General features: G+C 37.3%; 1 protein-coding gene across 3 annotated transcripts in view; it reads right to left on the reverse strand.

Moving 5' to 3' along the window:
• Positions 1-16,704, reverse strand: part of LOC118279815 (probable nuclear hormone receptor HR3) — a 132,072-nt gene extending 115,368 nt beyond the window's left edge. For 2 of the 3 annotated variants that reach the window (XM_050702339.1, XM_050702328.1), the window contains exon 1: positions 1,745-2,282. In XM_050702339.1, coding sequence (XP_050558296.1) covers positions 1,745-2,267 — 523 coding nt within the window. In that variant the 5' untranslated portion in view covers positions 2,268-2,282. Of the gene's footprint in view, positions 1-1,744; positions 2,283-16,410 lie in introns of those variants that run through there. The other variant, XM_050702337.1, reaches the window with a different exon arrangement.
• Positions 16,705-16,943: the final 239 nt, after the last annotated feature.

Consider the following 16,943-nt stretch of genomic DNA (forward strand, 5'->3'; position numbering starts at 1 on the left):
GTTATTGTCAACCAATGTTCTGATCCACGTGATAGAATAATAGTTATTGTAGCGAATGTACCTTTAGTAAGTAAGTAAGAGTTTGACGCTCCTCTCTCGCCTTGCCCAAGGCGGGAGAAGACTGGATGAATGGCCACTCTCAAAAAAATAGTCACCATTATCTTTACTAAAAGGGATGATGTCAGAGCAGAATATTTTTGTCACCACCACCGCCTCTTTTCGTAGGTGTTATATACCCAACTAAGGGACAAAACATTTGAGAGAGAACGGACTCTCTCTGATAAAAACAGGATAGGATAGAAAATGTGCTAACTGGACCAAAATTCACAATTATTCAGTTGATTCTCAAATAATAGGGAACGAGGCTATTGCCATGCCATTATACATCAGAAACCATTACAGAATTGGTGTTGATAGTGGAACCTTCACATTATTATACGTACACCAGAGATGTGCTATGCTACGTTGCTGTGGATGCGTTTGGCTTCCACCAATCATATTTATTGATACATAGCTTAGCACTGGTGGAAACGGACTTAGATAAGCTATGTTTTTATATGGAAAGATGCGTGCTATGGATGGTTTCCCTACTATCGATACAACGTATACTCGAGTTGCGCATCTTCCTCGCACAGCTACATAGCTCAGTATCAGTGGAAACGGTCACATAGTTTCACAGCTTAGCTATTACATCTTCGTAGCATAGATACATAGCATATGTTTGGTGGAAAAGTAACCTAATTCGAGTGTGTGTACTTGTTATTTGTTTTGTTTGTATTGACTTCATTATTAAATATGCCAGGAACAGGTGTCACTTGCTGTTGGGTACCTGTTCTGATATTAACACCTGTCTTCAGACAAGAGGAGGCTGAGGTGCCCTAACAAACAGTACACATATTTTTTCACTGGTCATTTTCTTTAGTTATTTTCAAGTATTAAGAAGTGTGAAAAATTGTTTGATCGATGATTTTAATTTATATTTTCTTTGGTAGTGTATGTCGGTTATAGTCACAATGGAATCAAACATAAAATACCTTGAGGAAGTAGAAAGTCACCATTGAATTTTGATTCGTTTTCTATGTTAAATTTAGTTGCAGTTAAAATTATTTACAGGCACTTTTGAAAGTCAAAATTAGTTTAACTTTCAAATTGTAATTTACTGTGGCTAGTAGCTCATTCCAAAATAAGATTCATTTTTATATATGAGAAATGAACAAGAAACTCATACTTTTAGAGATGTAAAGAAAAATCCTTAAAAAATCTCAAACATCCCTCCACACACACAAATCTATACAACTCTGCTGATGACAAAAATCATTACTTCCTTGACCAATTTCCATATTGATAACACTGCCACCATTTTCTAATAATAGAATTATCCTCCATCCCTTTCACTTTTCAAACCAAAAAGCGGGACAGCAATAGAGATTCACTAATGATTTCCTTTTGTGACGATATCATCCAAATGACATATTTTGACAAATTATTTTGGGCTTTAGTGTGTTTATCTTTAAGTATAGTATCGTTTAGAATAAGTATTAAGTAAAATCTGTCTATATTTAGCCGTAACTAAGACACTAATCGATGTTAGTTCCCGCCCTAACAATATACGGGAAGTAATCCAATTTAGGACTGATTTCACTACCACAGACCAACGAAAGTAAGTCTACATGAGCTAAGAAATATCGAACATGGAGTTATCAAAATAGAATTGTCTGCAATAACAAAAAAATGGCGCATTTACCTGACGCAGTGGTGGTGGCCACAGTCGTGACCGGCGAGCTAGTTGTGGCCGTGGATTCTCCTGTTGTATTTGACATTTCCACTATCCTATCCACCGCTATCCTGTTCCCAGGCAGGATGCCCGAACTCTCCGCAGCCTCCTGCACCACTTGCTGCTCCGTCTCCTCCACAACTTGAGGACTAGGAGTGGTCTGGCCCAAATCGTTCGCCACAATCACATTCACTGTAGTCAAAGACTCCAAATCCCCGGAATTTTCACCAGCTACCTGCGAATTGTCGATGTAGACAGCCGCTGAGCGCGCTCCCAGGGTTTCCATGACACTTTCAGCCAACGACCTGGTGGATAGCTCATCTATGTCGATGTCCTGTTTGATGTCAATGATTATCTGGTGGCGCTTCGTCCCACTGCCGCTGGGGCTCTGTACCTGGTGCACGCTCACTTGGGCCTCCGTCCCTGGCTGGGATATGTGGTGCTGGATCACGTGCGTCAACTGGCCCTCCAGAGAACCTTCCCGTCCCGCCATATTGCTTGCTTATCCACAAAACAGACTTAATTCTCGATACCACACATTGATATCCACTCAACACACCGAAGATAGTTCAGACTTATCGAAGTCAGTCGAGAAATTATTAAAATTATTGCACGAAGCTAATCTAGAGAAGGTTACGAACTAATGAACACAGGTATCACTCCTAGACAAAGTCCTTGAACACGCTGATGATGTTGGTTTTGTTTAGGTTGACTGCGGCATTGCAACGCGCAGATGCACTATAACTAGGTCAGAGGTGAATGTCCTACCGAAAAATGGATTTAGTTTAAGGTAGATTAGTTGTGCGTTAGTAATAGATTAAATTAATGGCAGTGTTGGTTTTGCAGGCACAGTGTGGCGGTCACATATTTAGTTTGTTTTGTTTGTATGGACACAGTGACACAATGTCCTAATTTCCCGAGCGACGTAGACGCGCGTTCCCTCGTAGTCACTGCGAGGCCTACGAAAGCGTAGCGCTACGCCGACGCCGCGTAGGCCCGCTACACATCACACTTCCGTGTTTTTGTCGTCAGATCTGTCTTGGGAATTTTTGGGTTTGGGTTTTTGTGTTATTGTATTGTTTAGGTATTTTAAAACAGTTATAATGTATTTAAAGATATGAATGTTTATCAATGCTGATTTTAATTGGATAAATAATAGTTTTCATTAATATAAAATTAAATATTCTTCTTTTTTTGAGAAAAATAAAACAAATCGCCAATACTATTATTTTCTTAAGATACAACGTAAGTTTATTTTGACGATCACCTTAAATACGAACAACGAAAAACAAGAAAACTTTTCTTTCAGTTTTCATCTAATCAAAACATCATGTTTTACAAAACTTCTACTATCACATCACTCTAAACCAACTAAAAACACCTAAACCAATAAAAAATTTCGAAAAACTACATCATAACCTACCAAACATCATATAACCCATACATTTAATTCCCCTCTCACCAAAAATCCAAATATCTTCAAACTCATCTCCGAAACATCACCCCGTGTGCTTCGTCCTTCATTGGCGGCACGTGCCGGCGCATGCGTACTCCGCGACCATGCGCCCTCTCCCTCTAACACCATATCTCCGTCCCTCTCGGCACGCTTCGATCGTTTCAGACTCGTGAAAAAGTATGTAATCGAATTTATGTTGAAGGTAGGGTCTGAAGAAAAAATGGAGTGATGTCCTGACACGGCCTTGAACGTGACAATTCATATTTTTTTGTTAAAATGCAGTTTCTTTTTTATTTATAAGCTTTGCTACCTACTAGGATTTTCTCCTGTATCGTAGGTGCGTTTACAAACATACACATAACTCAAAAGAACAATTTTAATGGGAATCGAACGCGCTACACGTTGCACGGTAGCCATCGCGCCAACTATCACGTGCAGTCAAATATAAAAAATATCAACAGTCCACAATTACCTTTTTATACTCTATGGGCCCCCTCTACAGAAGAGGGTTTGACATAATCTCCACGCTTGTCAAGCGGGATGGAGATCGCAGTTTAAAAGGTTCAGGTTTATCAGAGAGCGCTGCTACCTGGTCTCTGTCAAATATGGAGTCCCTTAGTCAACTCTTAGGACAGCTCGCGGGGAGAAAGGGGTGGTGACATAAAGTGTATTAATTGGCTGTACCCAAACAGCTCTCTGTATAATAATGTGCATTTTGATTTAGTCGCAAAAAGGTTTTATATGTTCGGCGCTGGGAAGCCGACTGTAATACGAAAATCTCATACAGACATATTGGAAAACGATATAGACTAATTTTTTTCTTTGACCACGCAGTAAAAACCAACACACTTCGTTATGCATAAAATAAAAAAAATATATATTGCGTAAATATATTTTTTTATCTATATTTTTTTCGCTACCAGTACCGAAGCTTCATTACGTAAGTCAGCCCGATGACAACCAAACAAGGAAAGTCAAAGTAAACATACAAACGGAACTTTAGTTTAGAAAAAAATACTATAATTATGACGTCATCAATATGACGTGCAAAATGCACCATCGTCATCATCAGATCACACATTCAACAAGGTTGTCTTTCCAGGTATCGTCATGAGCTAATGTTCACATGTAAACAGCAGCTCATGTAGTGTAGATGTCCAGTCAACTGATGGTAGCGGTGACTGTCCAGGCGACACACGTACTTAGGTATCGTCATGAGCTAATGTTCACATGTAAACAGCAGCTCATGTAGTGTAGATGTCCAGTCAACTGATGGTAGCAAAAATAATCCTAGATAAACAAAAACGTATATTTTAAACGTGTAAGAGTCAGCATGAATAAGCAATTTCATATTCTACCTATTTATATCCTACTAAGTTTATAAATGTGGATGTGTATGTTTGTTACACTTCAACGCAAAAACTAATGAGCAGATTTGAATAAAATTCGGCATAGAGATAAAGTACAATTTGCAACAACATATAGGCTACATTTTAACCCAAAAATGCAGTCAAATTCGCTGGTAGAAGCTAAGAATTAATAACTAAATAATACGGATGATGACGGGGTATGAAACTAAAAAATCTATTTAGTCCGTCAGTTAGGTAATAAAAAAATATTAAATACGTATTATTTTATTTTGTCATATAAGACAACAATACTTAGATACAACGAATCAAAGTTTAGGAGACGTCAATTCTACGTAGAAAACGTAACTAGAAGTGTCGTCACGTGACATTACAAATCGATATATCTTCGAAAGTATTTGTTACCGTAAGAAAATAAAAAATACGTGTCTAATATTTTAAAATAATCTACAAGACGGACATTAAAATAGAAATTACTCATCCTCTATTTTGGAAGATTACTATTTCAGTAATAAATGTATTCGGAAATAAATCACTATAAATAAAGTCCCATCGCCATGAATCTATATAAATCCGTGTGTTGTATGAAATGCCATAGTATTTTATGAGTGAAGACACGAAATTATCGATCACTTTCGTCCTTCAGTGGGTAGCTAAACGAATATACGTTCGTTCGTTGTAGTAACCGAAGTTTTTAAGGGATGTCAGGATATTTGTAAATACTTTTTGTATTATAGAAGTCTTGTTATCCTCGAAGGATAAGACAGTGATTCCTCCTTTTTCATTTTAAACACTGGTTTTTCATCAGTTGCGTTTTGAAGTCCCATGCTATAGAGAGTGAAATGTGTTGCCACATACAATAGGATGACAAATTTTTATTGCAATGTCCGTCTTGTAAATTATTTTAAAATGTTAGACACGTATTTTTTTATTTTCTGACGGAAATAAATACTTTTGAAGATATTTGAAATATCGCATGACGTCACTTCTTTGTACGTTTTATACGTAGAAATGACGTATTTGCTTCCGCTCCTAAACTTTGATTCGTTTTATCTAATTATTTATCTTAAGTATGCGATGTATCGATAGTTGGAAAACCATCCAAAGCACGCATCTTTTTATATTAAAAAAACATAGCCTAACTGAGTCCGTTTCCACCAGCTAAGCTATGTGTACAAATGAATATGATTGGTGGAAGCCAAACGCATATACAGCAACGTAGCATAGCACATTTTTAGTGGAAAAGCGCTCTTAAATTGCGCTTTCCAACTTACTAAAATAAAAAAATATTCTATCTTGAGACACCTCTGCATTTGACAGATAATATAAAAAGCTTGGAAATATGAAACAAACGACATTCACACTCGAGCGAGCCTCGCCGATATAATATTCGACTTGACATTTTAATATGAAGGTAAGCGTCCACAGGCCCGCATCGTACGCATCGTACGCATCGCACGCATTCCGTATGACGTCATCAGTACGCATAGCATGTAGGCATTGCTGATGATGCGGTCCGTACGATGCGGATCAGTGGACGCAGTTGTATGAGTTTCTATACAAGACAAACTAAAATCCGTTGCGTGCGATGCGTACGATGCGGGCCTGTGGACGCTTCCCTTAATACCTCGATTTTATATTATTATAACTTTCGTGAGACATACTAAATTAATTACTATGTTTTTCGGCTTACTCACTTTCAACTATTTGACGAGGAACTCGATTAGTTAAAAATTTACCTACTCAAGAAAATCACTTTGATTAAAATTCTATTTAACACAATATATGACAATAGGTTCACCCCCATTTACATAGGACTTATAACTTATAACACAAATGGTAAAAAGTAGGTGTACATTGTATAGCGGCATTACGTGCCGTAATGTGCACCTCTGCCTACTCCTTCAGGGATAAAAGGCGTGACGTTGTATATACAATATTAATACAACACAAATCCCTTTGTTTCAAGTTTAGACTAAAAATTAGGTATGCTAAGGATGTCTGTTGTGTGTGTGTGTGGGTGTGTATATATGTATGTATATGTGTGTATGTGTGTGTAGGCTGCGGCCACTATGCGGCGTCCCTCAAGGCCGGCCGGCGAAAAGCTCTGCAGAAAATCATATCGACTTTTATCCTTACGATTTTCAGTTTAACATACATTGCGTGGTAAACAGTGAATGATTTGTTAGAGAGTCTTTTGAAACGGTCAATGGATTGCGTGGTGAAATGTTTTGGTGATATTGTCGTGTGTCGGCTTTTGTTTTTTTTACGTTGAATGAATGTGTTTGCTGATTGTTGTAATTTTTTTACTATGTGTATTTTTGTTTTGATGAGTTTTGTATTATAAAATACTGTATTTTAAACCTTTTTACTACTACTCTACATAAGAGGGTTGTTTATTTTTAAGGGGGGAAAATCATCCAATGACTTCTTTGGGTGAGGCGAGAGGGAGTGTCAGACTCTTACTGACTAAAAACCACCTTGTGCCTACTTCTGCTTTGAGCCGGATCCCCGGTAACCGTAAGAAAATAAAAAATACGTGTCTAATATTTTAAAATAATGTACAAGACGGTCATTGAAACGAAAATTAGTCACTTACCCTATTGTGAAACCTTATTTTTTATTAATCGATTAAAGATAAGTAGAATGTCCTACGGCACCAGCAGAAATCTTGTGACCAATATGAAGATGATCACACATAACATATCAACATAGACAAAGTCGCGAGCACTAACTAGTACTACGATATTATGTAAATATTGTGTATACATATATAATTCAGAATATGTAAAATGGTAGCTGAAATGTATTCAATCACGCGTGGTCCCACGTTCGAATAGAAACGTGAGCGAGGTAATTTATGATAGGAGCGTCATGGCAACTTTTGTGTGTATGTTTATTTATATGTTATAGAGGGAACTATCTTTGAATGAAATTAATTAATTATTGTATTCAAATATTTTTTGTTACTTTTATGGTATAAGCCGGTAAATGAGCCGACGGATTACCTGATGGTAAGCAATCGCCGCTGCCCATAGACACCTGAAACACCAGAGGCGTTACAAGTGCGTTGCCGGCCTTTTGGAGATTAGGAATTTAAGGGTTGTTGGGGAATCGGGGATTGGGAAAATTAGAAAGGGGGGTAATTGGGTGATCTCTTTGTGTGATCAACAAATTGTTGTTTCGGGTCTGGGTGTCATGTGCATGTGAACTTGTATGTTTGTAAACGCACCCACGACACAGGAGAAAATCCTAGTGTAGGTAAACGCTAAAAAAAAATCTTACACATTTTGACTACATAAAAATAATCTTACACATTTTGACTACATAAAAAATAATCTTACACATTTTGACTACATATAAAACAGCGTGTAAAACGAATTAATTAAGTACAACATGTTTGCGTGGGCGCACCACTCCGTGTGACGCAAGATCTATGACATTTTTATGTTGTCAACCAGTTAGTTAGCTGATAGATTGGCCGGTACAACCGTTAGATTCGTGCACGAGCAATATTCGTGGGCGCACCTATTTGATAGATAGCAGTGCATTCTTTAACACATTGAACGCCGTGGTGGTCACCGGTGACCGACGTTAGCGGAGGATTTGCCTTCAACAGTTTTCTATTGGCAGTCAAAGACTTCATCCAATGACTTCTCCCGTCTTGAGCGAGGCGAGAGAGAGTGTCAGACTCTTACTGACTAAAAACCACCCCGTTCCTTCTCCTGCTTTTTGAGCCGGAGAGATTTAAACCAAAGAAAATGTTAATTACTACTACTTCCACGCAGTTTCAGCCGCTCTGCTCGGCTCCTATTGGTAAAGTTAGTTATGCCCAAATACTGAAATGCTACTCAATTTTAAGTTGTAATTAAATATTGCTCTTTCTGTAATTTTGTAAAGTATTTGTAGTGACAGCACTAGTCTTGAGAGTGTCCTGAAATTGAGTAGCGTTTGAGTATCTGGACATTAGTCTTTGAAAAGCTTCATCATTATTATCGTCAACAGCCTTTAAGTGGCCACTGCTTACCAAAGTCCTCTTCTCGCACGGAGAAGGTTTGAGAATTAATCACCACGCTTGCTCAATTCAAGTTTGGGATTCCAAACTTATTAAGTATTAGAAATTTAATCATAAAGCTGTCTACATCCCAATTAATTGGTACCTACTTAAGTTAAAGCTTTTCTAGAAGTTTAGAAAACATATTGAATAATTAAATGACTCACCACAGATAGATTAGTCATAGTTACTTCTAAATTCGAACTGTAATCGAGTAAACGTTGTCAAATAATATAAAAAGCTAGCAAAGCTCGTTCAAAGCTCCGAAAAATAATAAAAATATAATTTCTTAAGCCATTTCTTTTGCTATAAAAGAGAATTACAACATTCTTTCCCATAATTTAAGAGATAACGCCTCCATTTCACAAAAAAAACTACCAAAACCAGTAAAAACTAGTTAGCGCTCTCTGTTGTTCAATAGCGGTACTAAATTGCAAATTTAAAAGTAAAACCTCGTTCACGTGCGCCTCCTAACGGGAAATAGCCGAACTGCGTTCATTGAACTCTGAAGCCATTCGTTGCGCAACTTTCAACTCACGAATTCGATGTTTAAAATTCAAATGCTTCGTGGCGCGAATTTTAAAATTTTCACGTACTTTTTATTATATGGGTCGCGATTTGTATTAAGCTTGTGGTATTTTTAACGGGATTTTTTACGTTTTGATTTGAATTTTCATTTTAGTTTATTTAGTATTTCGGGGAGCAAGGTCGTAAATGTGTTTACGTAACTGTAACAGTTAATTGTACGCGCATTCTTTCGCCCGTACGCGTACAGTCACCTGTTTTACATAACCAAGTATTAGTACGTTTACGCCATGCCATTTTATTGTTTTGTTTTGTTATGTCAGTATTTTTTTATTTTTTCTTGCTTACGGATGCACGATTGATACCTTTTGACATAAAGTATAGACTGTGCAGGACTACATGAGTGTAGAATGTATTTTGTGATTTTAATCTTTTTACATACCTAATTATCGATGGCCTTTTTTTGATGGGGGAAAATCATCCCATGTCTTCTCTCGCTTTGGGTGAGTGAGAGGGAGTGTCAGACTCTTAGTGACTAAAAACCACCCCGTTCCTACAGGAGTAGCAGAAAAGCAGGAGCTTTTCGAGCCGGAGCCCCGGTAAACCCGCTAGGCAGTCCGCAGCTTCGGGTATATATTGATGGCTTTAAAGTGCCTTGAAACTACTAAACATAAATATGCGACGTTTTTTATACCCTCTTGAAAAGTTGCATTTTTCGTAGTTCCAATGAAATAATAAATAGATAGACAGAGGAGGATACCCCTATATTTACATAATCTATAGGTTACTCTTTTCCAATCAGAAAAGAGACTATGACCTCTGAGTTTGTTTCGGCATTTCTTCTCAGAGTAGTCCGATAGGAAATGCCAGCCTCATCTAGTTATTTAAGAGATTGACGCGTAAAAGAGTTACATTGTAACCTATTGTAACAACCCTTAAATTCCTAACCCCTAAAAAGCCGGCAACGCACTTGTAACGCCTCTGGTGTTTCAAGTGTCCATGGGCGGCGGCGATTGCTTACTAAGTTACCATCAGATGATACGTCTGCTCGTTTATCGTGTTTCATCAAAAAAAATTGCCAAATAAATATAATTTATCATTTAATATTTCTTCCAAAAGAACGGTAATAATGTTTAATATCGACTAGAATATTATGAGACGGCAAATATAACGGGCTCGTAGTAAATACTTTTCATTAAGTGGTGCCCAAGACCGGTCGGGGTCGATGCCCGCATTCGGCACCGATTCCAAAACACTAGCACCGCCATTGATTGAGAGTTGCACGGCGAATATTTTTATTATTATTTATTATTTATCATCTATCTATTTCTAAAGCTTAGATAGATAGAAGTAATAAAGAAAATCATTTATTTTGGAATATTAAATGTTTGACTGCCTCGTCGGTCGAGTGGTCGCAAGTGCGATTGCCAGACAAGGGGTTTCGGCAAAGTATTACTGGGCTTTTTTCGACTTTTCGAAAATTTCTCAATACTAGCACGGAGTCTGAAGTTGGGTCCAGTATATGGCAATAGGCTCACCACCTATTACATGGGACTTTGTAACACAAATGGTGAAAAGTGGGTGTACATTGTATAGCGGCATTGGGTGCCGTAATGTGCCATTGGTGAGGCCTATGTCCAGCAGTGGACGATGCTGATGATAATGAATGCACACTATTTTTTTTTTTTGTGGGGGGATAATCATCCAATGACTTTTCCCGCCTTGGGCGAGACGGGAGGGAGTGTCAGACTCTTACTGACTAAAAACCACCCCGTTCCTGCTCCTGCTTTTCGAGCCGGAGCCCCGGTAAACCCGCTAGGTAATCCGCAGCTCCGGATCAAATGCACACTAGTTGCACCTGCATTTTATATGTACTTATTCAGTTTATTTTTTCTATAACAAACCTACAAGTGTATTATTCACTTCGAGCGTCCAACGAAATAAAAAGAATTTGAATTTTAAATAAAGTTCTCGAATCTGATTGACAGTTGAATGATGTCAAAAGTTGACCATAGAGTTCGAATGTTGGTTTTAAATTTTTGACTTGACAGGTGCTTATGCATGTGACAGCTTTTTGGTACAATGGATGTACTTACACTTTGTCTATGTAATAGAAGAATAGATACGATTCCAGAGTATGGTAAAAGATACATCGTAGACAAAAGTGCTCGTAGCAAGAATTGCTGTGCCCGACAGGGTCCATAATTGTGACTAAATACTGTATTTTCCTTACCTGTGCACATTATGGATGCAATAAATACTTGAATACTATTTCATGAAGCTTGAAGGCAGCAGTAAGGAGAGTGCGCAGCCTACTTATACTCATGATGAAGAGTCCTTCTGTGACTCGAAACTAGTAGAGCTTTTCTCCATTAATTTACGTGAGTTAACCGTGATTTTTAGTTAATTCTAATTATAAGTTTGAAATCGCCAACCCACATTGAGCAAGCGTGGTGATTAATGCTCAAACCTTCTCCGTGTGAGAAGAAGCTTTTGGTCAGCAGTGGCCACTTATAGTATGAAAAAAATGTGTAAGTATGAAACCATTGGTTAGTTCATTGCCTTATAGCAATACTAGATCGACTAGGTTATAAAAATAAAAGCTAAAAATAAACACTAATTGTCCTAGTTTTTATTTCTAGACACAAAACTCCCCCCGAAAGTCTAGACTAGTACATATCTGTTTAATCTTTTTTAACTAAAATATGAAGTGACCATTGCACACTCTACAGGTCGATGAACTCTTTCTTTACTTTTTAAACTTGTTTTTTTATACACCTGCCATAAGTTTGGTAAAACTTTAAAAGATGTTTTAATACTTTTTATTAAGTATTAAAAATATTTGATGTGTATATTTGGTTTCAGCGCCATCTGTGTTGTAATGTGATAATTAAGTGTTTGTAGTTCGGAAACGAGACTACGTATGTTTTGTTTTCAGCGAATTGAAACCTGTGAAAACTTATGTAATTTTTTGTGAAGTGATTTATATTATTGTTTCAGGACAGATTTATGAATATATTTAAAAATAAACATCTTTGTCTTAAGTGTGACTCCAGATTACTTATAACTAAAATTTACGACAAAAATATTATTTTCTCAAGAAAACTAAACGTTGAAAAAATATTAACAAGTACATAATTCAGAAAAATACATAAAAAAATCTCAAATAGCTCCTACTCATAGCATTCATATCAAATGACAATACAAAAATATTCATTCATTTACTACACATCTAAAATTAAAAAGACAACATTCCTAAACAATACTACACAATCCTAAACCCAAAAAAAAAACATTCCCAAATCAATCCTTTAAATAACCCCAAACCGCATAACTTGACGTAACCGAACGAGTTGACAGCTAACCATAAATTAAAATCGGCTAAGCGCGCGCGACACGCAATTGTCATTTACGTTTTTTTTTTGTACAAGCACAGGCGTTCAATACACAGCCGGTCTCACGGCTTCGCATGCACGGAACGCGTCCATGTAACGGGCACATGCACACAGTTACAACAGTATGTGGGTGAGCCTAACTGCGAACACCGTTAGGCTACGTCACTAGTAGAGGGGGGCGTTGTCGATGGATTGTCTGTGGTTCGGATTTGTTTAAGAATTTTTGAGTCTTGTATGTGTGTTGTAAAGTCCTTGATACTTGATGTATACTGAGATAATTCTTTGCTTAAATACTATTATTAGGTATTTTATCACCTAAAGGAGAGTAAGTAGTTTATTTTAAAATAATCATACAAAAGTTAAAAATGTCCTTGAAACTTAACATTGACATTTAAACCAAGTAAAAATGAGAGTTGAACTCAAAAAATAAAAATTACAAAATAAAAAAAGTTTGTCAACTGTAAAGGCTTTATCGATACAAACAGTGAGGCACATCACTAGCACAGAGTACCGTACGCTACGTCACAAAGAAAGGGATTGCGGCTTACGGTACCCAGGGCCGAGCGCCGCCCTACTGTCGCTTTTCTGACGCTGGCCGCACAGAATGCACGTCTATGGCCGGTGGCGCGCTATAATCTGTGGCCGTGGATGCTGCCAGTTTATTAATTTGAATTTTGGAATATGTTCTTTTTATTTTATTTTTTTTGTTACCACCCAGTTATTAAAGTTACGAATAGATTTTAAATCATTTTTTGCATTTTAATAAATATTTTGATTTGATTAAAGAATAATATTTATTGTTGGATTTTCATAGATGAACGTTGCATTGGTGGTAACAAAAATATAACTTAGACATTGTTATAATTTGTGAAAATGAAAATACGAGGTCATTGAACGTAACTGTCACTTTTTGGCACAGATACTAAATACAGATGGCGTAATATTAAAAATCGATCATTATCATTTAGGCCATAGAGAAAAACTTGTAGACATCATTATAATATTTATCAGTACTATGTAACATATGTAATAGCAGCTTTTCTAAGCTCCAGGCGATTTTTTTTTTTTTACTTAAGACAATTGCAGTTCATATATGGTAGCCATTTATCAACAAGGACGTATGTTACTCTCCATCCAGACGATACGAGTATTTAGTTTTGTAGATACATAGCAGTTCATGTAGTGAAGATATTGTTCAGTCAATCGAATGTAGCGAGATTAACCATTAACTTCATCAACAGCCTATAAGTGGCCACTGCTGACCAAAGGCCTCTTCTCACACGGAGAAGATTTGAGCATTAATCACCACGCTTGCTCAATGCGGTTATTAACTTATGAGAAGTAATATACAATATCTAACCGATGACCACCCAGGAATATTTTTTTTTAGGATTATTTTCTAGGATTTTCTCCTGTGTCGTGGGTGCGTTTACAAACATACAATTTCACATACACAAGACACTCAGACCCGAAGCAACAAATTGTGGATCACACAAAGAGTTTCTCTATCTCTCTCTTCCATTGATAGAATATTAATTCTAGGGTGACACTAACGTGGCAAATCCCCACAAAACCTCTTAGCAAGAGGAAGATAAAGAAGACTATTAGGAACTAGACTATCCTACTGACAGTTGTACCAAAAACGGAGGTAGTATCTACAAGCGAGTGACGTCACGACATATCCTAGATACTTGGGTCGCCAAACAGTCTAGTCCACAAATAGGCGACCTAATTTGCATCTAACGTGAACGTGACTATGTTAGAATTCAAGTAAGGGAACCTTAGAAGTTGGTAGCTCAGTCTGTCTCTGTAGGCCAGGTGCAATTGCTATTGGTAGATATCATTAGAACTTGAGACGAGATGAACCAATTAAGTGTGGGAGAGCCATGCTTCGGCACGAATGGGCCGGCTCGACCGGAGTTATACCACGGCCGAGCAGAAAACCGACGTGAAACAACGCTTGTGTTTCGTAGTGTGGGTGAACTCAGTTCATCCGTAATCATGGCGCTTGCAACAGTGCCGAAATATCGGAAACTCATAGACATAAATAAACATGGTAAATATCCCGTTGTAAGTTCTAATGATAGTGTTAGTGACCATGTCAGTTTAAAAGCTTATAATTGCGTTTGATAGAATTTTGACTCAAGTTGCATATATTATGCAATGTGTTAAAATACTATCGCTAGTGACCGTTAAGGCCGTAAAAGGAAGTCCTCCGCAGTGGCCTGACTTATCTGGTTCGGTATTTTTTAATCAATTTTAAAATAATCTACGACAAATATAATTAAAATTGGCTACCAATGATAGAACTTTGACATAAGCTCCATACAAAATGTATCAAAATTCAATTGTGTCAGTCAGTCAGTAGATGTTATGTCATCTTGATAATTTCAATGTCAAGATATTACAATCGCCCTCAATTTTCCAACCATTTTTCGGTTAGTCTCGATCTCGCCTGATGGTAAGCGCTGATACGACCTACGAAGGAGCGCGTCTGCCCATAAGCAACCTATTCACTCGAGCCTTGAAGACACCCAGGTTATACCTATCAGGAAACACAGACTCTGGCAAAATAATGTTTCTTATTCATATTATGGCTTTTTTTCTTTTTTGATGAGGGAAAATCGTTCAAAGGCTTCTCCCGCCTTGGATGACGCGAGAGGGAGTGTCAGACTCTTACTGGCTAAACACCACCCCGTTCCTACTCCTGCTTTGAGCCGGAGCCCCGGTAACCTGTTACGTTATCCGCAGCTCCGGATACCTCTAGTGTTACAAGTGTCCTTACTTAGGCTTATCATCAGACGAGCCGTAAGTTTTGTTGCTACCAATAGTAGTACAAAAAATATCTATTATCTTCCTCCAAACCCATTTTACATCCATTGCCGCTTACATACGTCCGTATTTCAAAATAATACAAACTGACTCGGCAATGTATAGCACCCAAGTGCGTGATTAAAATTCATAATGCAACCTTTTTGCTATTTCATTGTCGTACAGCCATAGACTAAAGTTCTAGACTAGTGTTATAGGGAGTCTAGGTCATTCACGTTGTGAACCTACATTCTTATAGTTTTGGGACCTGCATAGGAAGTAGATGGCCTAAAAATATTGTTAAGTGGTTTTTGGCGTTAGTGCGGTTTTGTGATAGGCTTGGATTTATTGCATTGGATCGTCTGTTTGGCCAAAATTGTGTGTTGTTTTAGTATCAGTAATAGAATAATAATAAAATAGAGCCGGAAAATTTAATTTTTTTTTCGCAAATCAAGACAAGAATATTTTGATATATCCTAATATAGGCTGCACATTAATCAAAGACACAGAATATTTTAACATTCTAATTACTGAGTTAAAGTTTACATAAAAAGGTGCTTGTTGTTATGTTAAAAATATTTAAATAATTATCTAAACAAATTGATTCATGTTTTTTTACCAAAAAAAAAACACAATCTTTTTTTCAGCCACATAAAACATGCAAACTCTTTAGAAAGTGACAGATTTCCAAATTTGAATTTCAAAATTTCGTTCTTATCGTATGAAATTCAAATTTTACCTTTGTTGCCCACGACTCTGTTTCCGTCAACATAACAGAAAGGTGCATTCACCTTTGTCAACTCAACGTTTCAATGTTTAGACACCAAAAACTCGACACCCAATACGAATTATTTAAAATTCCACATTAATTTACATCAATCTATTAGCCAAGTATGAGAATCCATTAAGATTCTTCACAAACAACCCTAAAATTAGAACACTCCAATAAGAAAAAAAAATAACCAAAGAGTATTAATTCGTATCAATTCGCTATATTATCTGTAACCGAAACTTAAAAAAAAACTCACCTCTGATTGTGCTCGGCATTTTGTCCAATAAATCCTTTTACTCGACACTGTTAAAACAATCCATATATAGACAAAAAAAACACACAGTTGCCACAATAATAAAAAAAATGTAATATTATCCGTTTTCAGGCATTTTCACTTGAATAGGCACATTAGACACGGGTTCACGGCACGATATGTAATGCACAATTTAAAAATGTTGGTTTGGCGCCAACACAGCTGTCAATGTCAAAATTCCCGCGCGTTCAGATACAGTCGGAACGTCCTAGAGTAGTGGTGTAGCGTCGAGTTGTGCTTTTTTCGTTGCGGCGCGCGCTCGACTCTCGACTAACTGTATTTTTTTTCGTGATACGAGCAGTAACGGTGTTAAGGCCGGTTCTTCCACTCGCATCTTCTACCACCATCGACCGATGATTTCGGACGCGTGGCTAATACGATTTACGGTCATTCTGATCGCTGCCAATGATCGCTGTCCGGTTTTTTGCTAAGGTTGTTGCCATCGTATAAATCTATGATAGGCTGCAGTTATTTTG

The sequence above is a fragment of the Spodoptera frugiperda genome, chromosome 22 (assembly GCF_023101765.2).
Source record: "Spodoptera frugiperda isolate SF20-4 chromosome 22, AGI-APGP_CSIRO_Sfru_2.0, whole genome shotgun sequence".
NCBI classification, from domain to species: Eukaryota; Metazoa; Arthropoda; class Insecta; order Lepidoptera; family Noctuidae; genus Spodoptera; species Spodoptera frugiperda.